We start from the raw sequence: 24863 nt of genomic DNA on the forward strand, positions 1-24863 counted from the left end.
GGTCAAGATGAACCCGGATCACCCGAGCTGTGAGGCACTAATACCAGCTGCTCCACCACCAGTTCCACTCTCTTGAGGAAACCAGACAGATTAGACGTTATATCCTGAAGATATGGCGGTCAATGGTGAGGTGAAGGAAAAGCACAGGGTGTCAGATTTTGCATGAGAAATTGTACGCTGCATCTATACAGATAAGCACCATAGAATTATTCTTGGCAAATAATTTCTGTTTTCTTAATTTTTATTCTTTTTGGTGGAAGATTAAAAAGGGAATTTGGAAATACAATGGATTAAAACGAGATTTCAAAATTGCTATCAATCTAGCAGCGCCTTTCTGACAAGCATCATAAAAATCTGCCTGTTTTCTTCCAAAATTAGTTCATAATAAAGTAAGTCATATCAGGCTTCTGTAAAAAAATGACATAATAATGATCATGTTACATACATTCCTAATTTTGTGATGTAAAAGTTAATTAAATAAATATTGAAATATTCCACTGGTTTCATCAGGCTTTATAATGAATATTGTTTCAGATTATTCAAAGGTGATTGTCTAGTTGGAGCGATAAAATCGGTATCATTATATGGACTAAGAAGCATGGGGGGTCTGTCCTTACTTTGTCCTGAGACCCTGATAGATTTATAATATAAAGGCACAGTCAAACCTGAAGATAGACACAAAAAAGCTGGAGTCACTCAGCGGGTCAGGCAACATCTCTGGAGAAAAGGAAACTCAAACCTCAACCTCTCTTCACTCCAAAACAGTCCACCTGTACTTTCCATTCTCAGGTATAAAGACAAATTTTTGACACTGGATATTTTAAAGTACTTCATTACAAGGGAACTATACATTGCCAATATGATTAAAGTAGCGAGTGATACTTCGAGTTATAATCTGAAACTGAATCCCAGAGGAAGAACTCCGAAAGAGGATTATAGTGTGGGGTAGTTAGAAAACCGTGCCCATTGATATGAAGGATAAACAGTATCGCAGCCATTTCCTCTTCATGGTATTTCATAAGAACTCTTGGTGGACCGATCACTGGTACCATGGAATACTTTGTGCAAGCATTGGAGCAATGGTGATACAAACTTTGTTTGATTGCCATGCTGTTTTGGGGATTTACAAGGTACAAAGGAATCACAGTGGAATGACGTTACAAATACATTTATGTAATGAAAATATGTAATACTAGAAAGTTACAGCCATAACTAGAGTTCAATGAGGGCGAAGGCATTGCACAATTTCACCCTGCAGCCACGACTTCTTGCAAACAGGCTCTATTTCCCAGAAAAAATACTAGAGTACAGAATTGGGAAAACTATAATTTAAACCGCACTTTAAGGGTCATATTGTACCAATAGTCTATTTCCTGCCATTAAAATCCTTTCCCAACATCTCCTGGAATCGGATCATTAATATACTTCCCCATTTAGAAGCCTGAGGTTGAAACCCTGGTACTTGGAAGATAATCAAGTCAATTAGACTTGATACAAACTCCTTTTTTATCGCACAAAACTAAAAATGTTCAAGGGTTTGCATGGATTTTTACTGGAAGTACCTTTTATTTAACGTGCTTCTTTTTCCAACACACTACTTTCATCATCCAAGTATCATATAGAGCTTTCTGGGCTGGACAAGTCTACTGCCCAAGCTCATCATCTACTGTCTACTCAACTGCATTGACCGTCCGTGGAGGGAGAGGGCCAGGGAGCTGACTGCCCTTCACCTGACAGGGGGGGTTCCAAGAAGTGGACTGGGCAGCACTTATGGGTATCTTGCTCTTGAACTCTGCTCTCAAATGATGCAGAGGTTCAAACAGTGGCAGAGAGGACGCATCGCGGCCATCTGAACCAGCAGGTGGAGACACAAGTGGGTACTGCCAGCTGCCACTTGGCATGCCTTGGCAACTCATGGTTTCATCTCTTAGTCAAGTGTGTGGAGAAGCAGCAATGGTGTGGGCTGGATCTGCACCCAGCTCCTCAGCAATGTCCACCACCAGGCTTGAAGCGGTTTACAGTATACTCCAATTAAAGCCCAGTGCCGAAGCACTCCCTGTGCCTCCTTAGAAGAACAGAAGTCCGACATCCAATTAACCTTCACCAGTCTCGGAAATTGAAAACATTTTAAGGGCCAATGAGGGGAGAGACAGGAGGTGAAATCTACAATAGACACAAAACGCTGGAGTAACTCAGCGGTCAGGCAGCATCTTTGGAGAAAAGGAATAGGTGATGTTTTGGATTGAGACCCTTCTTCAGACTGAGAGTCAGGGGTGAGGGAAACTAGAGGTATGAAAAGGTACAGAACAAATCAGAGCTGCCAACTATGGCCACAATGGTCTATTGTTGGCTGTGGGAGAGGTGATAATGAAGGGATATCAACAGTGAAACTAGCAGGACAACTAGGGTGGGGGAGGGACGGAGAGGGAATACAAGGGTTACCTGAAGTTAGAGAAATCAATGTTCATACCTCTGGGTTGTATGCTGTCCAAGCGAAATATGAGGTAAAATCTACACCTTTTGTGTTGCCAAATGGTCTGGTTCTAAAAGAAATCTGCTGCTTCCCTTTGCAATCATTTCAGTTTGCTTCTTCATGAACAGCAAAACCCGCTGTTTGCCTGAGACAAATGATGTGTCACAGCACTACTTGCCTGTCAGTTTGAGAGTTGTGGATTCGTGCTTCCTATGCATGCATTGAAAGTGAATGGATTTATCGTTCACTTGGGACAAGTTGCCTCTCAGTTACTTCATGAATAAGGACACATTTCAATTAATAGGAAGGTGTTGCCTAGTGAAGGGTCTTTGGGCTGGGCCCAAGGAGAAGGAGTTTAGACTTTACTTTGGACTTTAGAGATACAGCGTGGAGACAGGTCATTCGGCTCACCGAGTCCACACCGGGAAACACATAAAATTATTAAGGGATTGGACATGCAAGATGCAGGAAACACGTTCCCGATGTTGGGAGAGTCCAGAACCAGGGGCCACAGTTTAAGAATAAGGGGTAGGCCATTTAGAACTAAGATGAAGAAAAACTTTCTCATCCAGAGTTATGAATTTGTGGAATTCTCTGCCTCAGAAGGCAGTGGAGGCCGACTCACTGGATGCATTCAAAAGAGAGTTAGATAGAGCTCAGGGCTAGCGGAATCAAGGGATATGGGGAGAAGGCAGGAACGGGGTACTGATTGTGGATGATCAGCCATGATCACATTGAATGGCGGTGCTGGCTCGTAGGGCCGAATGGCTTACTCCTGCACCTATTTTCTATGTATTATGAAACCGGAGCACCCGGAGAAAACCCATGCGATCACAGGGAGAACGTACAAACTATGTGCAGACAGAACCCGTAGTCAGGATCGAACCCGGTTCTCTGGCGCTGTAAGGCAGCAACTCTTTGTCGCCCTAGTTCTGGAGAGAAGCTCCATCTGACCACTGTGTGCCATGTGATGTTCCTGCTTTCTCCTCAAGCCTGCCTCTACTTGGTATCTCAGTTTAGGTTGGTAGGTTATTTGTCTTCTGTAAATTGTAAATAGTTGCTAGTGTGTAGGATAATAGAAACACAGAAAATAGGTGCAGGAGGAGGCCATTTGGCCCTTCGAGCCAGCACCGCCATTCATTATGATCATGGCTGATCATCTACATTGTTAGTGTATGGGTGATTGCTGGTCACCGTGTGCCAATGGGCCTGTTTCCATGCTGTATCGCTAAAGTCTGTTGATTTATCCTCTGAAGGCTATCCCATGCAAATGTCTAAATCCGTTTGGAACATCAATCCAAAAAAATGTCAGCTTTGGGCACCACGTCAAATTTTTTCATCAACTGCACGAACCCCAAACAGCATCAGATTGTTGTATTTTTCACTTTGCAGTGGATGTGTCTCTTTGGCCCAAACTTTAATTATGGCAATAAAATCTCTATCCACACTTCCACAGATTACTGTCACCAAAGTGTTGACAGCTGTGTGAAATGTGCAGAGCTTCTCCATTACATCAATATTTGCCTGATCGGCTGTAGTTGAATTGTCCAAAGATTGTTCTCTGGGCATGGTTAGTGTGTGGATTTTCAAAGCCAATAGATCCAGGAAATTTTGACCTAGGTGGCCAATTACATACGTGGAGCTTGGAACATGAACATGAACAGTCGAGAAGGATGAGGGGGGACCTCATTTAAACTTACCAAATAGTGAAAGGCCTGGAATGAGTGAATGTGGAGAGGATGTTTCCACTAGTGGGAGAGTCTAGGACCAGAGGCCATAGCCTCAGAATAAACGGCTCCTTTAGAAAGGGGATGAGAAGAAATTTCTTCAGAGGGTGGTGAATCTATGGAATTCATTGCCACAGACGGCTGTGGAGGCCGTCAATAGATATTTTAAAGGCAGAGATAGATAGATTCTTGATCAGCATGGGTGTCAGGGGTTATAGGAAGAAGGTAGGAAAATAGGGTTGAGAGGGAAAGATAGATCAGCCATGACTGAATAGCAGAGTAGACTTGATGGGCTGAATGGTCTACTTCTGCTCCTAGAACTTATGAATAACTTAAAATTGAATAATAGCAACCGAGGAATTTAAATAATAATTAGTCTCAGTAATGGTAACAATAATAGAGTCACACAACAATGTACAACATTGCGTAAGTCACGGCGCTAGAGACCCAGGTTCGATCCTGACCTTAGCTGCTGGCTGTGTGGAGATGGCATGGTCTCCCTGTGACCGTGTGGGTATCCTCCGGGTTTCCCCACTTTCCCTTCAGATTTCTTAGATTCAGCAAGGATGTTGTAATGCCAGATTCCCCACTCTCTCCCCACAACTCCTGATATCTTTCGTATCTCTTCATCTCAGTCCCAAATATGTTATCCCATATACCATGACCTCCATACTAATTAGGGTGGCATGATAGAACAGCAGGAGAGTTACTGCCTGACAGCGCCAGAGACCAGAGTTTAATCCTGACTGTGTGTGCTGTCTTTACAGAGTTTGTACGTTCTCCTTGTGACCATGTGGGTTTTCTCCAGGTTCTCTGTTTTCTTCCCATGTTCCAAGGGAACATGTAGGTTTGTAGATTAATTATCTTCGATAAAAATTACAAATTGTTCCTCGTGTGTAGGATAGTGCAAGTGTTTGAGGTTGGCGCAGACTCAGTGGGCCGAAGGGCCTGTTTCCGCACTGTATCTCTAAACTAAACTGGACAGGAAAACATCAGTTTGGTTTTTGTGTTTGCTTTCAGTAACTCGTGTAAGTCTAGAGGTCATGGTAGATCATATGAAGATGCAACTCAACTTGCCAATTTTTGCCTCACATGGGAATGTACTTCAACACTGGGGATCCATCTTGAGTTGTTCCATCATGTCCACATTTAGTTGACTTGAAACTCCTTTGGCATGCATCTGTCCTGAACCCTCCTCCTCCATCTCTCCAGCCACACCTCAAACTGAACTAAATCAAGTAAATCAGCTGATAAACGATAGAGAAGGTGATTGCCACGGTTAGAAATGAATTGTTGCAATTAATCAATTGCTCATGTGATGCCAAGACCAAAGAGCAGGGGAAGAGACTGAGAATGAAAGAAGATTGACTAGCATCTGGAAAGAATGTTGAATGGAAGCAAGTGGGGAGACCTTGGAGACTTCTATTAATAAAAGAATGCAGAACAATTAATGTTGCGCTGTTAAGACAGGAAATTAAAAGCGGAAAGAGAGTTCCTATCACATGAATATCTTGCTGCTATCTAGCCTGAGTGTTTGTAAGTAATGTTTGCAGTGCTTTCTTGAATATCACTAATACCGTGCTAATTCATCTCCTCCATTTCCCAGTAATTATATGACACAGTTTGAGGTTGTTCACATTTTCGAATAAAGGTGGTTGATGAACACTGCAATCTGGTAACAGGGTGGGTGGAATGTAAATGTAGCCATGAATCAACATACAGCGGCAAAAGGGTAGCCCACTTTTTGAAAATTGAACCACCACAATTAGATAGGTCCCAATTATGTCCTCATCAAGTAGAATTCAAGCTGTGTCTGTACATTGATACCACCAATCAGACCCGCAACATATAAATGGAATCTGCCATGGCAGCTAATGACAGGAGCACATGAGAATGTCGATGTTAAACAGCCTTAGCTTAGGAAACGCAGAGAAATGGTTCAGTGAACTCATGTGAACTTTGCAGGGAAAACTGGTCACTTGTATCTACCCAACTTCCGAAACAGTGATGCTCACCAAAGGAAATGCAAGGAACAGCACATTCTTGTGCTGGTGCATTCCTGAACTGATTGTATAAACTGATGTGGCATCTGCAAAGAAAGCCTGCAGTTATCTATCGCTGATTTATCAAAAGTGCTTTGCGACTTGCTGAAATAATTAGAAATTGGTACATCATTTTTCTAGCCTTAACCTCCGAGAGTAGATCATCAGACAGTGATACTAAAGACTCGCTCTTGTCAAAGATAGCTTCAAGGTACAATGGGAATAGTGAATAAAGAAAATGAAAGGATTAAAAAAGACGAGTTCTTGCTATAACAGACACTTAATATAAACCTTGTGTGATGATAAACATTTCCTTCTCCCCTGCCAGAAACTCTACCGTATGCACCAGTGGAATGTGCAACTTATAAGATGGCCCCCTTGATAAAACTTGGCTGATTCCAAGAGCAAGATTACACTACTAAAAGAACAGTGGATGCACAGAGATTTATCCAAAACAGATCAGCCGATGCGAGCTGATTGCAGTAACAAAACAAGTTATAATTTCACTGCACTGCAGAGTGAGTGTCATTATCTGCACTTATTCCTTCGTTGATAATGGAAATTAACTGATTATCAACAATCTCCAAATATTGTTTTCTTTAGTATAGTTAGTCAAAGCCTGAGGCATGCAATGAAGCCAAGTACAATACGAATAACAAAAATAACATTATGCGGTTCCTTTCCACAAGTAAAGAATATGAAACACAAATAACAAAAAACTGTTCAGTTGGGAAAGATCCAACACAAAGCTTTGTCTTGGAAACACCAGGATGAAGAAAAAAAGATGTGTTTATTTTGCACTTCATTATGTTCCAGAGATTTTCAAAGTGCCTCACACACACAAGCATTTATAAATTACCCTGAAATGTAATGATTTGTATTTTGTGTGTGATCCTGGTGGTGGTTTGGTAAAAAAACAAGGACTAACAATAAGAAAAAGAAGGACCATTTGATTCATTTTTCATGGAATGTTGGCCAGGTCACTGCAAAAACTGCACTTTGTACTTAGGGCAGCATGGTGGTGCAGCGGTAGAGTTGCCGCTTTACAACACCAGAGATCCAGACTATGGGTGCTGTCTGTATGGAGTTTGTACGTTCTCCCTGTGACCTGCGGGGGATTTCTCCGAGAACCTCGGTTTCCTCCCACATTCCAAAGACATACAGGTTTTGTAGGTTAATTGGCTTAATGCAAAAGTAAAATTGACTCTCATGTGTGTAGGATAGTGTTAATGTGTGGGGATCGCTGCTCGGTGCAGGCGCGGTAGGCCGAAGGGCCTATTTCTGCTCTGTATCTCTAAACTAAAAGTAAAAGGTAGTGTTAAACGATCTTCAACAACATGAAGTACACAGACAAAGCATCAGTAGGAACATTTTACTCAGTGGTCAGCGAGGTAAGCTATCCCAAGTTCCACTGCTGTGGTGAAGAATCAAAAGCGCTGATGTTTTCAAAAGCTAACTTGCTGATTTAAGTTACAAAGCCCAAGAGAGGAAAGGAGGCATTAGGATTGAAAAGGCTTTAGAATTTCCCGTAGGAATTAGATCAGGAAATAGGAGCTTGGCCAATGAAGAGCTGCACTGCTGATATCTCCTGACTTCAAGTGCACAGTTAATCATCAGAAGGAAACCAAGTTGCTTCTGAGCCATCTAGCTGATGATGTATTCCGTTAGTTCATGCTGCTTTGATTAAATTTTGCTATATGAAAGAAATGGGAACAACTGAATGATTTGTGCTAGTATACCAGATGAAAGCAAGGTTTAAATCTGCCATCTTTAGTAGACTCAGAGTTTCTTGCCCAGAGTAAGGGAATCTAAAACCAGAGGACATAGGTTTAAGGTGAGGGGGGAAAAGATTTAATAGGAACCTGAGGGGTAACTTTTTCACATAAAGGGTGGTGTGTGTATGGACCAAGCTGCCGGAGGAGGTAGTTGAGGCAGGGACTATCGCAACATTTAAGAAACATTTAGACAAGTACATATATAGGACGGGTTTGCAGGGATATGGGTCAAACACAGGCAGGTGGGACTAGTGTAGATGGGACGTAGGTCAGTGTGGGCAAGTTGGGCTGAAGGACCTGTTTCCATGCTGTAGTACTAGATTTTGTTATCCATTTATTGGGATACAGGCATGGCCAGCTTGCAATGCCTATCACTAGTGGTCTTGGAGAAAGTTATGCCAAGTTGCTTTCTGAAACTGGTCAAAACACAAAGTGCTGCAGCAGGTCAGGCAACCTGTGAGGCAGGAAGGATTAGCGATGTTTCTGATTGGGACCCTTCTACAAATAGATTGTAACAGTGGGGAGAAAGCTGGAAAAGTAAGGTGGGGAGGGGGGGAAGGGGAAGGGGGCACAACAGAGTTCTTATGGGGCATATATTAAAGTTCTTACATGTTTTGTCCTGCACAGTAAGATGGAACACTTCAATAAAATAAAGTAGACACAAACTGCTGGAGTAATTCAGCGGGTCAGGCAGCATCTCAGGAGAGAAGGAATGGGTGACATTTCGGGTCGAGACCATAACAAAATAAGATCAGCATATCCTGTGCCCTGGTGAAATAGTCCTGTTTCTTTGAAAACTTTTATCACTTTTACCCCAAAATGGAGATTGCAGCATTGCCATAATTCACTAATACTTTAACGTGATAAATGATCTCAACTTACTTCATAGCCTTCGATTGATCGCTGGGTCACAGGTGTCCAGGACACTTCGATTTCTGAGGATGAGGCACTCATGCCTCTCAGTTCTGTAGGGGCTTCGTTGGGCTCTGGTTATAGAATAAAACATCAAATGAGTTTATTGCAATAAAACCAGATGCACTGATACATTTCTTTTGAACTGACAAAGACTCCAATAACGGTAACAATCAAAGGCATAAACCTGCTCGGCATAACTTTGAGAATTTCCAATTGTCCATTAGAATTTCAAATTCTTTTATCAAAATGGTTGATGTTTGAAATGGCCAATTGAAATCTGATGCTGCTGCAAAAATCTTACTATTTGGGAATGTACTCAGTGCTTGTATAAAGCTTTTCAGAACCTGCATGAATTTGTGTGGAGTGCAAAATACACGTGATTACAATGTAGAAGGGTTTCATAAAGAGCCTGTGAAGTGGCAGCGAGAATCTACAAATAGTAGCAGGCACAACAAAGCATTTTCTTGTACACCGAACAAAGAGAGGTAAAAGAAAATCAACTCGATGCTCTGAAGCAGGGCCCTTGCACAGTGCAGAAAGTCCTGGGGATTAAAACTTGCTGATGTACCACACAGAGCCCTGAGCAGTGGGATTAAACACTGATCAGCTGCCCGAATATCTCTGAACACCAAAAGCTAAAGCCTGCTTTGCAATTGTTGAATGAAACATTTTCTTTTCAAGCAGGTAAGCAAGCCAGCTGCGGGAGGTAATGCAGTGCCTCGATGGTGGAGAGGGTCGCTGGTGCCACTGCAGCAGTATAGGGCTCAGCTGGACAGGGTGCCGCTTCAAGAGGCCTAGCCCGTGGACGGGACTCAGCCTGCAGCGGCACAGAGCTGCACCAACAGCTATGGAGGATACCAACAGCTATGCTTGGCCAGGGTGACTTTGCAACACAGCAGGCCAATCGGCCCTCATGGTTTGGTTAAGAACTCTACACCTATAACAACTGGGACTGGAAGAGAAACTGATGAACGCAGCGGCAGACAAGCGGGCACGCAGAAAGGAGCGCAGCAACTTCAACAGACCAGAGACCACACACAAATGTGACCTTTGCGACAGAGACTGTCACTCCTGCATTGGTCTCTTCAGCCACAAGCGATGCTGCTCTAGCCGAGGTGTGGAGCAAGCAGCCAACTAGGATGCATCACCCATCGTCAGCCATGACCGAGGGGGGCCTAAGAGGATCCACTTTGATGGCAAGAACAAGAAGGCAATTATCTGAATGGTGTCAGATTAGGAAAAGAGGAAGTACAATGATACCTGGGTGTCCTTGTACATCAGTCACTGAAAGTAAGTGTGCAGGTACAGCAGGCAGTGAAGAAAGCTAATGGCATGTTGGCCTTCATAACAAGAGGATTTGAGTTTTGGAGCAAAGAGGTCCTTCTGCAGTTGTACAGGGCCCTCGTTAGACCACACCTGGAGAATTGCGTGCAGTTTTGGTCTCCTAATTTGAGGAAGAACATTCTTGCTATTGAAGGAGTGCAGCGTAGGTTCATGAGGTTACTTCCCGGGATGGCGGGACTGTCATATGATGAAAGAATGGAATGACTGGGCTTGTATTCACTGGAATTTAGAAGGATGAGAGGGGATTTTAGAGAAACATAAAATTATTAAGAAATTGGACAAGCTGGATGCAGGAAACATGTTCCCGATGTTGGGGGAGTCCAAAACCAGGGGCCACAGATAAAAATAAGGGGTAGGCCATTAGAACTGAGATGAGGAAAAAGTTTTTCAGCCAGAGAGTTGTAAATTTGTGGAATTTTCTGCCTCAGAAGGCAGTGGAGGCCAATTCACTGGATGCATTCAAAAGAGAGTTAGAGCTCTTTGGGCTAGCTGAATCAAAGGATATGGGGAGAAGGCAGGAATGGGGTACTGATTGTGGATGATCTGCCATGATCACAATGGTGCTGGCACGGTGCTGACTCAAAGGGCCGAATGGTCCACTCCTGCACCTATTTTCTATGTTTCTATGTCTCAGTGTACTACCACTACATGCTTGTACTGTATCGGAGAAGCTTATCTAAGATGTATAGTGATACTTGTACTGAACTGTATACAAAAAAGTACCATTGAACATTGAACACTGCAGTGTCGGGAAGTGAATTATCTGAAAATCACAGTTTGAGGTAGATTCAATTATCGCATTTAAAAGGAAATTCAATATATACGCAGAGGAAAATAAAACACGGGTCACAGAGAAAGAGATGGGGATTGGGATAGATTCGGCTGGCTTTGGAGAGAGCCAGAGCAGATTCCTGGGAATGGGACAGACTCGACTGACCTTGGAGATTGCTGGGATGTCAAATAGCATTTTCATGTAGAAACAGTTCAATGATTCTGCATTTAAAACATCCATTCTACTTTGGAGTTATATTTGATAAAACAGAATTAAATATGCATACTTTTTTTTGTCAATTACCACATTATTTTATTAATATCTAAACTGTGTAACACATCAGCGGCACGGTAGCGCAGCGGTAGAGTTGCTGCTTTACAGCGAATGCAGCGCCGGAGACTCAGGTTCGATCCTGACTACGGGTGCTGCACTGTAAGGAGTTTGTACGTTCTCCCCGTGACCTGCGTGGGTTTTCTCCGAGATCTTCGGTTTCCTCCCACACTCCAAAGACGTACAGGTATGTAGGTTAATTGGCTGGGTAAATGTAAAAATTGTCCCTAGTGGGTGTAGGATAGTGTTAATGTACGGGGATCGCTGGGCGGCACGGACTTGGTGGGCCGAAAAGGCCTGTTTCCGGCTGTATATATATGATATGATATGATGATCAGATAATGTCATAGGTTGACTACTGAACAGTCATTGAGGCATTCAGCACAGCAACAGGCTCTTTGGTCCACCGAGTCCACAACAATCATCAAGCACCCATTTACATTAATACTACATGAATCACATATTTTTTTATTCACCCCGAATTCCCATCAATTCCTCCAGATTCTCCCACTTACCAACACATTCAGGGCCATTTGCAATGGCAAATAAACCTAGCAACGTCTTTGGGATGTGGGGGGAAACCAAAACACTTTATTGAATTCTTCGAGGAGGTGATGCCTGTGATCGATAAGGGTCAGGCATTTGAAATTATCTTTGTGGAACTTAGTTAGGCTTTTGATAAAGTCCCTTATGGTTGGCTGATGTGGAAAATTAAGATGCATGGGATAAAATATGACTTGATCGTTTGGATTCAGAACTGACTTACTTAGAAAATAGAAGTTTGTGGTGGTAAGTTGTTTTTCTGGCTGGAAGCCTGTGACAAATGGAGTTCTGAAGAATCGTTGCTGGGATCTTTGTTGTTTGTGATATATATATAATCAACTTGGACAAAAATGTAGATAGGTTGGCGAGTAAGTTTGCAGACAACGACAGAAATGGTGAAAATGCAGACAGTGAGGAAGGTTGTTAAAGGACACACTGGGATATGGATTAGTTACAGATATTGGCAGAGAAATAGCTGATGGAGTTCGGTCTGAGCTACTGTGAGGTATTGCACTGGTCAAGTGTCAGGAGAAAGTACACAGTTAATGACAAGACCCATATAGCACTGCTGGACAGAGAAATCTTGGAGTCCATGACCAAAGCTCCCTGAAAGTGACAAACAAGCAGATAAAGTGATAAAGAAGGGGTATGGTATGTTTGCCCTCATCGGTCACGGCACTGAGTCATTGTACTGCTCAATGTTACACCATAACCATCCTCTGGTTACATGGTTCCTTTGTATCCAGCTCACAGTTTCTAACTCATTCCATGACATGACAACTAAACCATTGCATCTGATGAGGCTTGTGCACAATAACCAAGTCAACATAATATTGTGTCAAGTATGTACATCATAATACATTACTAGCAGCTGGATTAGACCATGCTTTCCCCCAAATCTGCTCTGCCATTTAATGTTTATCTTATTGTAACCTCAATTCCTCATTCTCATTTACCTCAGGTTATCCTTCACACCCTTGCTTATCATGAACCCATCTACTCTGCTTTAAAAATATCTGCTTTGTCCACCTTTCGAAGAGTGTACCTAAGACACGGCAACATCTCCTCTCCGTCTTAAATGGATGGCACCTTACTTTTAATGAGTGACCACTGACTTAGATTCACACACAACTGGAAAGGTTCTTTCCCTATCCATCCTGTCAAGACCCCTCAGGGTGCTGCATGTTTCAATCAAGTACCCTCTCACTCCCAATCCAATTTAACAGCCCTTCTCTGTTATAATCATTAATTAACATTGTCATCTGAGCAAATTCTATATTTAACAGCATCGCTCTCAAACTCAATATAAAATTCTGTCACGATACAATCAATCTTCCCATCAGGTTACTGCGGGAAATGTACTTTTTGGATGGGAATTGAAAACGACTTATATTCTTGCTCGTTATTCCTTTTTATGTGTGTCTTAGATCAGGGAGTGAGGTATTGTTTTGGCTAAAGTGTTCTCAATGATTAAACAATTTACTAATAATTTCTGTCAATTCACAGAGGGAAAAATGAGCACTACAACAAGGTACACAAGAGCTGCCAGTATTTATGGAACTGGCCTCATGAAATCTGTCAGCACCTAGTGGATTGGGGCAGAGAACAATGTAAAGTACTATGTACATTTTGGAACTTTGCCTTGGAGCTTAGTGCTTCAAATACTGTGAACCATTCAGAAAAACAAATAGATTTCAGAAATAAAAGGAAAGCTGTTCAGGACTATTTTGAATCACATGTTTGGGTACCTCTCCATTACTAGGTCTCGCACTGCGACTGCGGACATCAATTTAAACCGCATGAAACCAAGCACGGTGTGCACATTTTGCACAGAAGCAAAGTCTGGAAATTCTAAGCTAATGGGGAATTGGAAGGAAGTGAAGTGAACGTGAGTTGGGAGCAGTGGCTCAGCAAATAACACACTTGCCACAGATGTTGCCAGAAGAGAACTTGGCAAAAGTTTCGGATTTAGACTTTTGAGATACAGCACGGAAACAGGCCCTTCAGGCCACCGAGTCCGTGCCGACCAGCAATCACCTCGAACACTAACACTATCCTACACACTAGGGTCAATTTACAATTTATCGAAGCCAATTAACTGACAAACCTGTACGCGTTTGGAGTGTGTGAGGAAGCTGGAGCGCACGGAGAAAACCCACAAGGTCACGGGGAGAAGGTACAAATTCCGCACCGACAGCACCCGTAGTCAGGATTGAACCCGGGTCTCTAGCGCTGCAAGGCAGCAACTCTACCGCTGCCGCCCCTATCTGTCCATCGTGATCCAGTACGTTACTGAGGGGGTACTGCACCGTCATTTGTATTATCTTTCAGGCAAAGGAGATCCTGTCTGTCCAAGTGGATGAAACTGAACTCGATCAGTTAATCATTTTAGATGATCAGCCATGATCATATTGAATGGCGGTGCTGGCTCGAAGGGCCGAATGGCCTACTCCTGCACCAATTTTTCAATGTTTCTATGCTCTATGACCACTATTTTTAAGAAGAGCAGGAAGTTAATCTCCAGAACCCGGGAAAAGATTGAATGCTCAATCAACACCTCTGAAACAGGATAGCTAAACTTTATCTTGCGGCTGTTTGTGGAAGCTTCCTGTAGATAGATTGGAAGCTTCACTTCCTACATGACAACACTGACTACAATCACAAGGATTTGATTGACTGTAAAGCACTGTGCGGTGGGCCGGGGCCAAGAAAGATGACTATTAATGTAAACTTTCTTTGTTTCTCTGTTTTATACTTCAGAACTTTGAGAATATAACAGATCTTATTCCAGGAGGAGAGAAATGTCAAATGGTAAAGATAAAGTAGAAGGAAGCAGGGCAGAAAAGTGTTTGGGCTTAGGATAACCAAACTGTGTCAGAAAGGTTTAGAGCATACAGACAAAGAGTACGCTATCAAATAGGGTTGTGTTGAGAAAAATAGCAATGCAACAACAGGGCCATAGCAAAAAAAATGGTAAGATATTTAACAATGTTAAACAAAAAAACCTATAGATGGCTGGATCTGTAATGTATGATATAGTGGACAAAATAACAGCACAAATAGATGTAAATGGATATGATTCCATTGCCAGTGTGGAAACATTGACAGCCTTCCTCACTGTGTGCAACTCCAACTATTTTGGTGTAATTTCCAAACTGACTCATCAACACATCTACATCTGTGCCCATTTCAATTTCCATCCTGCTCTTAAATATACTTGGACTATCTCCGACATCTCCCTCCCGTTTCTGGACCTCACCATCTCCATCACAGGAGACAGACTAGTTGACTCGCACAGCTATCTGGACTACACTTCTTCCCACCCTGTCTCCTGCAAAAAGCCTAACCCCTACTCCCAATTCCTCCGTCTACGCTGCATCTGCGCCCGGGATGAGGTGTTTCACACTAGGGCATCAGAGATGTCCTCATTCTTCAGGAAAGGGGGCTTCCTCTCTTCCATTATAGATGAGGCTCTCACTAGGGTCTCTTCTACATCCCGCAGCACCGCTCTTGCTCCTCCTCCCACCATTCGTAACAAGGACAGAATCCCCCTCGTTCTCACCTTCCACCCTATCAGCCAGCGTCTCCAACAAATCATCCTCCAACATTTCCGTCACCTACAATGGGACCCCACTACTGGCCACATCTTCCCATCCCCTTCCCTTTCTGCGTTCCGCAGAGACCGTTGCCTCCGTAACTCCCTGGTCCACTAGTCCCTTCCTACTCAAACCACCCCATCCCCGGGCACTTTCACCTGCAACCGCAGGAGATGCAACACCTGTCCCTTTACCTCCCCGGTTACATGATTTTCCCTTCATAAACTAAAAGACATTTGGATAGGTACATATATAGAAATAGTGTAGGAAGGAACTGTATATGCTGATTTATACTGAAGATTAACACAATGTGCTGGAGTAACTCAGCGGGTCAAGCAGCATCTCTGGAGAATAAGTGCAGGTGACATTTGGGGTCAGAACCCTTCTTCAGACTTCAGGCCGTCTGAAGAAAGGTTCCCACCCGGAACATTGCCTATCCTTTTTCTCCAGAGATGCTGCCTGACCCGCTGAGTTTCTCCAGCACGTTGTATATAGAAATAGTTCAGGATTATATGGGTCAAATGCAGGCAAGTGGGACAAGCTTTGATAGGCATCTTGGTTGGTAGGGATGAGTTGGGCCAAATGGCCTGTTTCTGTGCTGTATGACTCCATGAATCTAAACCAGGTCTACTCTGCCCAATCCTGTTATTCCGTACATAGTATTACAACTGATATGAATTCTGGCATTTACTCCACCATGATCCAACAAGTATGCAGTTCTCTCCTTTTTTAAAATGTAAAGTGGGGTCCTATTGCTAGCCTCCTATACTCAGAAACAATTGGATAGAAAAGCCAAAAGCATGCCCGTGCCACTTACCGTTCTCCGCTGAATAAATAAAAGCAGACAGGCTGAAAGGGCCATTTCCTTTGTTGTTGAAAGCTTTGACCTTGACTTCCAACTGAGTGTGCGGCAGCATGGAGTCATCCTTAAGAACATATCTGTTGCCTTCAGGATTGGGCACCGTGACCTTCGTCCACTCTCTTTCTCCACTTCGCTTGAATGCAACCACGTAGCCAAGTCTGCTTCCAAAATGGTACTCCCTTGCCAAGGGCTATGGGGGGGGGGTGGAAGACAGGGGCATAGTGTTAGCCGCAGGTTCGAACAGAGACATCCATCTGGGGTGTTTCAGACAATTAACAGATTCCACGAGGTAATCAAAGAGTAATTAGTTCATTCGTTGCAACAGTAAAAATAAGGAGAGGAAATTTCAAGCCACACCACTGGACAGGTAAGGGCAATGTCACGAGGCACTTCCCCTCACGTAGATCATCACACAATACCTCCACCCCTCTCAAAGGATACAGCCAGGCCAGTTCTGAAACTGATAGATTTTGTTGCATTTAGCCATTAAGCAAAGCTGAGGTAAGGCAGGTAAACGGAACATGTGATTCATCAGATCATAATCATAAGATCATAAGTGATAGGAGTAGAATTAGGTCATTCAGCCCATCAAGTCTACTCTGCCATTCAATCATGACCGATCTATCTCTCCCTCCTAACCCCATTCTCCTGCCTTCTCCCCATAACCCCCGACACCTGTACTAATCAAGAATCTAGCTATTTCTGCTTTAAAAATATCCTTCAACTTGTCCACAACCTTCTGTAGCAATGCATTCCACAATATTAATGACACCTGTAGGAAGAAACTGCAGGTGCTGGTTTAAACTGAAGATAGACACAAAATGCTGGAGTAACTCAGCGGGTCAGATAGCATCTCTGGAGAAAAGGAATAGGTGACGTTTCAGGTCGAGACAATGAAGAAACGTTACCTATTCCTTTTTACTCTAGCTTTTTGTGTCTGTTTCAGGTAAATGGAGCAGTTATATTGACCGAGCAGAATAGGGAAACAAAGCAACACCCACACTATTCCCCATGTTTTAATGGTGCACTACTGCTGGAAATTCTTGTCTGAACTTAAATTAGTAACTGCAGTTTCCTATTTTGATCTAATTATGACAAGGAGCAGTATGTGCCTGCTGCAGTCATTAACTTTATTGCATTATAATCAGATATATTTTTTTAATCGGTCAGTTTGGTTCCAGTCCCGATATGTGTATTCACATCACACATCTGGGATCAATAAAGGTGGAAGCAGAGGCTGAATCGATCATGAGACCTCCCCAAGCTGTCAAACATTCAATGAGCTGAGGGGAGCTGACGCTGAATATTGAAATGTGCAATCCACTCTCACCCCCCAGAACGTGGCTAATATGCCAGGCATTGTATCCACAACCGTCACCAAGATCAATCAGTCTCAGCTTTAGCTGCAGCCCTGAGTGACTGTGGAAGCAATGATCTGGCAGTGAAGGCTTGCAACTACCTTTCCCAGGCTTGAATGAATGAATGATATTTTATTGTCACATGTGACAAATCACAGTGATATTCTTTGTTTTGCATACCCAAGGTATGCAAAGACTCACCACATAAAGGGCACCAACAAAATTACAAAGTATCCCACATCAGGTCATCCTTTAGTCTCCTCCTGCCCTCCCCCCCCCCCCCCCCCCTTCATGGTGGTTCCTACATGCCTCCTTTGCTCTTACCCCACCCCTCACAGCAGTTCCCACACGCCGGGTCCTCCTTTGTTTTCGGCGGCGCATCCATCCTCTGGCACCCACGTGGCCCATCCTTGACTCCATTGGCAGATACACATCAACCCTTCAGCTAAATCACTGCTAGATTGTGAGTGGTCCAAGCATTGTCACCTCTGGTATCCCACTTATCACAGTGGACAACCTGAGTAAGATCTGTTTTTCTCACTCGTTGCTTTCTGTTGGATAACCAATTCTCAGTTGGTCAGTATATTATCTCCAAGCCTATGTGCTCTAATATCAATGGCTGGAAAACTGCTAGAATCTACATTGAAAGATGTAATACCAGAACATCTTGAAAATACAAAGATTCAAGGGCGGCGCCTCAACAAAATGTGCTTGAAAATCCTAAATGCACCACACATTTGGTGACCCCGTTGAGATGAATAGGATAGCTGGTGACTGTGTTCCCAATGTGGCAGGCGATGTAGGATGTGCCCCCTGGAGCACTCCTGACCTCTGCTCTACAATGCACAGGTACAGATGTCTTGTGGAACGCTGTTTGTTGGCAGCTCTCGGTGGAAATTGTGGCGTCAGTTCAGAATGATCTCGGACGATACATGCACTTTTATGGTGTATTAAAACAGCAAATAAAAGCTGCAGATCAAGATTTATACACAAATCACTGGACATTATTAAAGTCCATGGATTGGATTTATTTAGTTCTTAATCAAAGAATAGGTTGGGAAATGCAGTGAACTTATAGGAATTGTATTAAGAAAGGAGGTTGTTTAATTCTTATATTAAGACCACAAGATATAAGAGCAAAATTAGTTTATTTGGCCCATCACATCTGTTCCGCCAGTCGATCGTGGCTGATTTATTTCACCCTCTCAACCAAGTTCTCCTGCCTTCTCCCTGTAACCTTTAACACCCTTACTATCAATCTCCATTTAAAAAATCCCCAATGACTGGCCACCGCAGCCAATGTGGAGATGAATTCCACAGGCTAAATTCCTCTGGCCAAAGAAATTCCTCCTCATCTCCATTCAAAAGGTTTTATTCTGAGGCTGTGCCCTCTGGTCCTACACTGTCCCACTACTCGAAACATCCTCTCCACATCCACACTATCTACTTGACACATGATAAAGAATTTATCTTCATCCTTGTCCATTTATATCTGGTGGCCAGGGCTGAAGAACACTTAATAGGCAGAAACCTATCCGTTCCAAACCTACCGTCCACGTTATCGTCAGTTCCCGGTGGATTCCGACGCGTCCCCCAACATCAGATGGAGCCACGGTGGGAGCTGCAGGAAGAAGAGCAAGAGACATTTTAATGACTTGCATTGGGTAGGTGCGTGGAGGAGCTGGGGATTATTGGGGAAGGGCAGGTTTGTGATGATGTTCGACAGCTTTGTAAAGAAGGCACTCACTTTCGCCTCCAAGCCAGACAATACATTACAATAACACTGACCTGCAATAGTTGCCAGAATCCTGCTCCTTGCCAAGACTAACACATAGCTATTGCTCTGGGACTGTTGCCAGTTTGTGAACTGCGCCACTAAAGCAGGGATGTCAGCAATTTTTTTGTTACTATCTGCAATATTTCTTTCCTTAACGATTCCCTGCTGAAAGCCACATAGTACCAACTGCAGACTGAACCTCATAAAATGTTAAGGGAGACAAAACAACCGTCTTTATCCGTAGTGTTGAGGAACACAAAGCTGCTTCGACGAATGCTAATTGAGTGCTAAGATTCTGCTTGTCCTCCCTTGACTCAAAAACAGGTTTCGATCCAGCTTCCATTAAAAAATACAGCCAGGTTTCCCTCCCTCAGATTTTGCTGCCATAATTTCAGGGATGTTTGCTCATCTCTAATAGAGTTAGAGAGTCATGGAGTCTTACAGGTGGAAACAGGCCCTTCAGCCCAACTTGCCCACACCGGCCAACATGTCCCATCCACACTAGTCCCACCTGCCTCCATTTGGCCCATGTCCCTCTAAATCTGCCCTATCCATGTACCTGTCAAAATGTTTCTTAAATGTTAATGTCCCAATATACCCCAGCATTTGATGCTGTTCTTCCAATCCCTATCCTACCGTTCTGTTTTTATAAGCTACCAGCTCATAGACAAAAGAGTATTAAAGTTTACATCTTATCAGCAAGTTTTATCTGACCATAGGTCCAGCTGACCAGATGTTCGAATTTACCATTCTTTGGTGCATTGAGTAAGTGCTGCTTATGCACTGCAGTCCATACACACCCCAGCAAAAAGAAATATCATGAAATTGATCAAAAAATGTTAGGAGCACCAATAAGGTGGTTTACTACTGAAATGAGCTGCCAAAATGGGACCTGTGCAGTTCCCAACACTGCATGCAATTTACCACAGCTTATTGCAATTCACTACATGAATCGCAATTTATTGAAATTTATATGATAATTCACCACATTTATACTGCAGTTTGCACTGCAATTTACATTGTTATTGCATTTAGATTGCGATTTGCTGCATGAGATTTACATCAATTTATTGCATTTAAATTGCGATTTACTGCATGAAATTTACATAAATTACATACATTTATTGCATATAAATTGCAATTTATTACATGCGATTGACTATAGTTGCGGACACTTTGCTAACAGTAATGCATTGGGCTATGATCACCCATACATCAGCAACACACAATGTGCAGGAAGGAACTGCAGATGCTGGTTTACACCGATGCTGTAACTGCAGATGCTGGTTTACAACTCAGCGGGTCAGGCAGCATTTCTAGAGAATAGGAAGAGGTGAAAAGGAACAGTTACCTCATCGGGGTCCATCGGACTATATTTGATCGGATGTTACTGGCTTTACCTTGCACTAAATGTTATTCCCTTATCATGTATCTGTACACTGTGAATGGCTCGATTGTAATCATGTATTCTCTTTCCGCTGACTGGTTAGCACACAACAAAAACTTATCACTGTACCTTGGGACACTTGACAATAAACTAAACTGAACTGAAATGCAAACATTTAATGTCGAGACTCTTCTTCATACCCTTCAGCAACACGCACTATGGCGACTGTGAAGGTGAGGTCAGGTTGTGTGAGTGGGCCGATGCATGGCAGATGCAGTTTAATGTGGATAAGTGTGAGGTTATCCACTTTGGTGGTAAGAATAGGAAGGCAGAGTATTATCTGAATGGTGTCAAGTTAGGAACAGGGGATGTACAACAAGATCTGGGTGTCCTAGTGCATCAGTCACTGAAAGGAAGCATGCAGGTACAGCAGGCAGTGAAGAACGCCAATGGAATGTTGGCCTTCATAACAAGAGGAGTTGAGTATAGGAGCAAAAAAGGTCCTTCTGCAGTTGTACAGGGCCCTAGTGAGGCCGCACCTGGAGTACTGTGGCAGTTTTGGTCTCCAAATTTGAGGAAGGATATTCTTGCTATTGAGGGCGTGCAGCGTAGGTTTACTAGGTTAATTCCCGGAATGGCGGGACTATCATATGTTGAAAGACTGGAGCGACTAGGCTTGTATACACTGGAATTTAGAAGGATGAGAGGAGATCTTATCGAAACGTATAAGATTATTAAGGGGTTGGACAAGTTAGAGGCAGGAAACATGTTCCCAATGTTGGGGAAGTCCAGAACAAGGGGCAACAGTTTAAGAATAAGGGGTAGGCCATTTACAACTGAGATGAGGAAAAACTTTTTCAGTCAGAGAGTTGTGAATCTGTGGAATTCTCTGCCTCAGAAGGCAGTGGAGGCCAATTCTCTGAATGCATTCAAGAGAGAGCTGGATAGAGCTCTTAAGGATAGCGGAGTCAGGGGGTATGGGGAGAAGGCAGGAACGGGGTACTGATTGAGAATGATCAGCCATGATCACATTGAATGGCGGTGCTGGCTCGAAGGGCCGAATGGCCTCCTCCTGCACCTATTGTCTATTGTCTATTGAGGGGGGGAGGGAGGGAGAGAGCTCCATGATTCACTCAAAGTTACATAAAGTTGGCAAAGGTCCTAGAGGAAGCTCCGTGCATAGGGTATCGCAAGTCCTAGCAAGGCTTCTATGGCTTTGCACCGCTCTTCCAGGAATAAAAAGCTCCAGACCATGGGACAATGTTGAAGGGAGTTTCACGGTCTCACGTGATGGGACAAATCTACTGCCCCGAAGGCAGTAACAGTGGTGGGCCAACATCTCTGTGAAGGCACAGAACTGAGAATGGGTCTAATCACCAGTAATATTACTTCCCCGTTGCTGGGAGGCCATTCTGTTGGACTGCTACAAGGTCCTGGTCCTTGGTCTCTGCTCCTAGGTCCGAATTCCAGGGCAACAGGTTTTATTGGGACATATCATTCTTTGCAATTAAACCTGGTTACCCACAAAAAAAATATTTCTGAACAAGAATCAAGCCCAATAAACACTAATGTTAACAGCCTCATCTTCCTTCCCAAGACTTACATCTCAGGCTCTTTCTGTATCCCCTCAATGACTGGCATTGGCATTTGTTTTCCTCCACTCTCCTGTACTTTTTCCAATGCCAGGGATAACATTTTATTTCCTGATCTGGTTTTATGTTTGATAAAAGGCATGGATCTCACTGAACTCCCAACAGAATAGGTGCCTCTAACGAGGTAAAATGCAGCCACCTAAGGCCATGGTCAGATGGAATGGAGAGTAAACCTCAGAGCTACAGGAAAGTTGCACCAGGTCAGGCAGGTATAATTGTTAAACATTTACCAGCTCGTTTGGAAAACATCTTAAAATTTAAGCAACTTGCAGCACCAACTTACACCGGGCCAAAGGCGGCACGGTGGCGCAACGGTAGTTACTGCCTTACCGCACCAGAGACCCAGGTTCGATCCAGACGATGATCGTGAGGTCCTGGACAGTGCAGGCCCCTTGCAAGCAACCTTGGCTCCAAACTTCACCCCTCCCAACCACCCACACCCCAGACAGCTGTGAGCCACGGACCATGATGACGTGTCACGGTTTAGTCTGCCAGAATGTCCACACCCCAGCCAGGCTGCTACCCCTTGCATTACCCAAGTTTCCCATTCTCAAAGCCCCAATACATGGAGTCAAAGAGTCATACAGCACAGAAACTAGCTCCTCAGCCCATATTGTTTTCCTACTGACCTTCAAGCACCCATCTACACTAATTCAATTAAACAGCTCTTAGTCCAGAGCCTTCTGTGCATTGGCGATTCAAGTGCTCGTCTAGAAACTCAGCTCTCACTGCCCTCCCAAGCAGCGCATCCCAAACTCCAGCTACCATCTGTCTGAACAAATCTTCCTTCCAACTACTGTCTCTTAACTTCTTACTCGTTACCTAAAATGGTACCACATGCCTAACCTTACCTTACGCCTAAAAATGATACATGGAGTAACTCAGAGGGTCAGGCAGCATCTTTGGAAAACATGGATAGGTGACATTTCAGGTCAGGACCCTTCTTCAGACTCTTCTTTGTGTTCTTATTTGTAAACCAATAGCTGCAGTTCCTTGTTTCTACACTTAAACTTATGCCATCTAATTTTGGACACCTCTTTGGGGAGAAAAGTTTACTGATGTATCTGGGCAACTCAATAGTTCAATGATTTATTTATTGGCACGTACACAGAGATACAGTGAAATGCTTGTTCTGCATGTCGTCCACTCTAATCATACTATATATGAATACAGTAAATCCTCTTCTGGAACAACACACAGTCATAAGTTCATAGGTTACAGGAGCAGAATTAGGCAATTCGGCCCATTAAGGCTACTCCACCACTCAATCATGGCTGATCTATCGTGGACACAAAATGCTGGAGTAACTCAGTGGGACAGACAGCATCTCTGGATAGAAGGAATAGGTGACGTTTCCCTTTCCTTCTATCCAGAGATGAGGCCTGTCCCGCTGAGTTACTCCAGCATTTTTGCCCATCTTCAATGCTTCAACGATTCAATTCAAAGATACTTTATTGTCACATGTACCTAGATACAGTGGAATTAACATAGAAACATAGAAAATGGGTGCAGGAGGCCATTCGGCTCTTCGAGCCAGCACCGCCATTCAATATGATCATGGCTGATCATCCAGAATCAGTACCCCATTCCTGCTTTTTCCCATATCCCTTGATTGACCTCACCTAGGCATTACAAAAAAAGATTGGCCATGTTTTTGGCACAGACAAAGTTTCAAAAGTTCTTAGTGCAGTCTTATCTTTCCCCTTCACCTTCCGCTGCCACCACCATCATTGTATGCTCATAATTATGTATACTTGAATCACATCGCCACTCAACCTCACTTGCTCCTCGGAAAATAAATCTACCTAATCCAGTATCTCCTCATAAATGAGGCACTCCATCCCAGAAAATGGCGAAAAAATTATGAGAGGCATAGATAGGGTAGACAGTCAGAATCTTTTTCCGCAGGGTGAAAATGCCCAATGCAAGAGGGCATAGCCATAAGCTGAGAGGGGGGAAGTTTAATGAAGATGTGGGGGGTACGCTTTTTACTCAGAGAGTGGTGGGGGACTGGTCTTCACATTGCCAGGGTGGTGTAAGCAGATATGATAGTGGCATTTAAGAGGCCTTTAGATAGGCACATGGAAGTGAAGAGAATAGAGGGATATGGATCATGTACAGTCAGATGAGATCAGTTAACGGCATCATGTTCGGCACAAACATTGTGGCCTATTCCTTTGCTGTACTGTTCTATGTTCTAAAATGAATAGGAAATGTTAGTATTTGGAAAGGTTTAGGCAAGAGAAGAAAGGTTTAGTTGCATAAGAAAGCTTTAGAGGGATATGGGCCAAACGCGGGTAGGTGGGACTA

General features: G+C 43.4%; 1 protein-coding gene across 9 annotated transcripts in view; it reads right to left on the reverse strand.

The window, feature by feature from the left end:
• LOC144603565 (contactin-1-like) overlaps window positions 1–24863 on the reverse strand; it is a 421240-nt gene that overhangs the window by 55807 nt on the left and 340570 nt on the right. For all 9 annotated transcript variants that reach the window (XM_078416950.1, XM_078416955.1, XM_078416958.1 and 6 more), the window contains 3 exons: window positions 19288–19358; window positions 16335–16569; window positions 8900–9003 (listed from right to left, as the gene is read on the reverse strand). In XM_078416950.1, the coding sequence (XP_078273076.1) occupies window positions 8900–9003; window positions 16335–16569; window positions 19288–19358 (410 nt within the window). The remainder of the gene's footprint in view (window positions 1–8899; window positions 9004–16334; window positions 16570–19287; window positions 19359–24863) is intronic.

Source organism: Rhinoraja longicauda, chromosome 20 (genome assembly GCF_053455715.1).
Source record: "Rhinoraja longicauda isolate Sanriku21f chromosome 20, sRhiLon1.1, whole genome shotgun sequence".
NCBI classification, from domain to species: domain Eukaryota; kingdom Metazoa; phylum Chordata; class Chondrichthyes; order Rajiformes; family Arhynchobatidae; genus Rhinoraja; species Rhinoraja longicauda.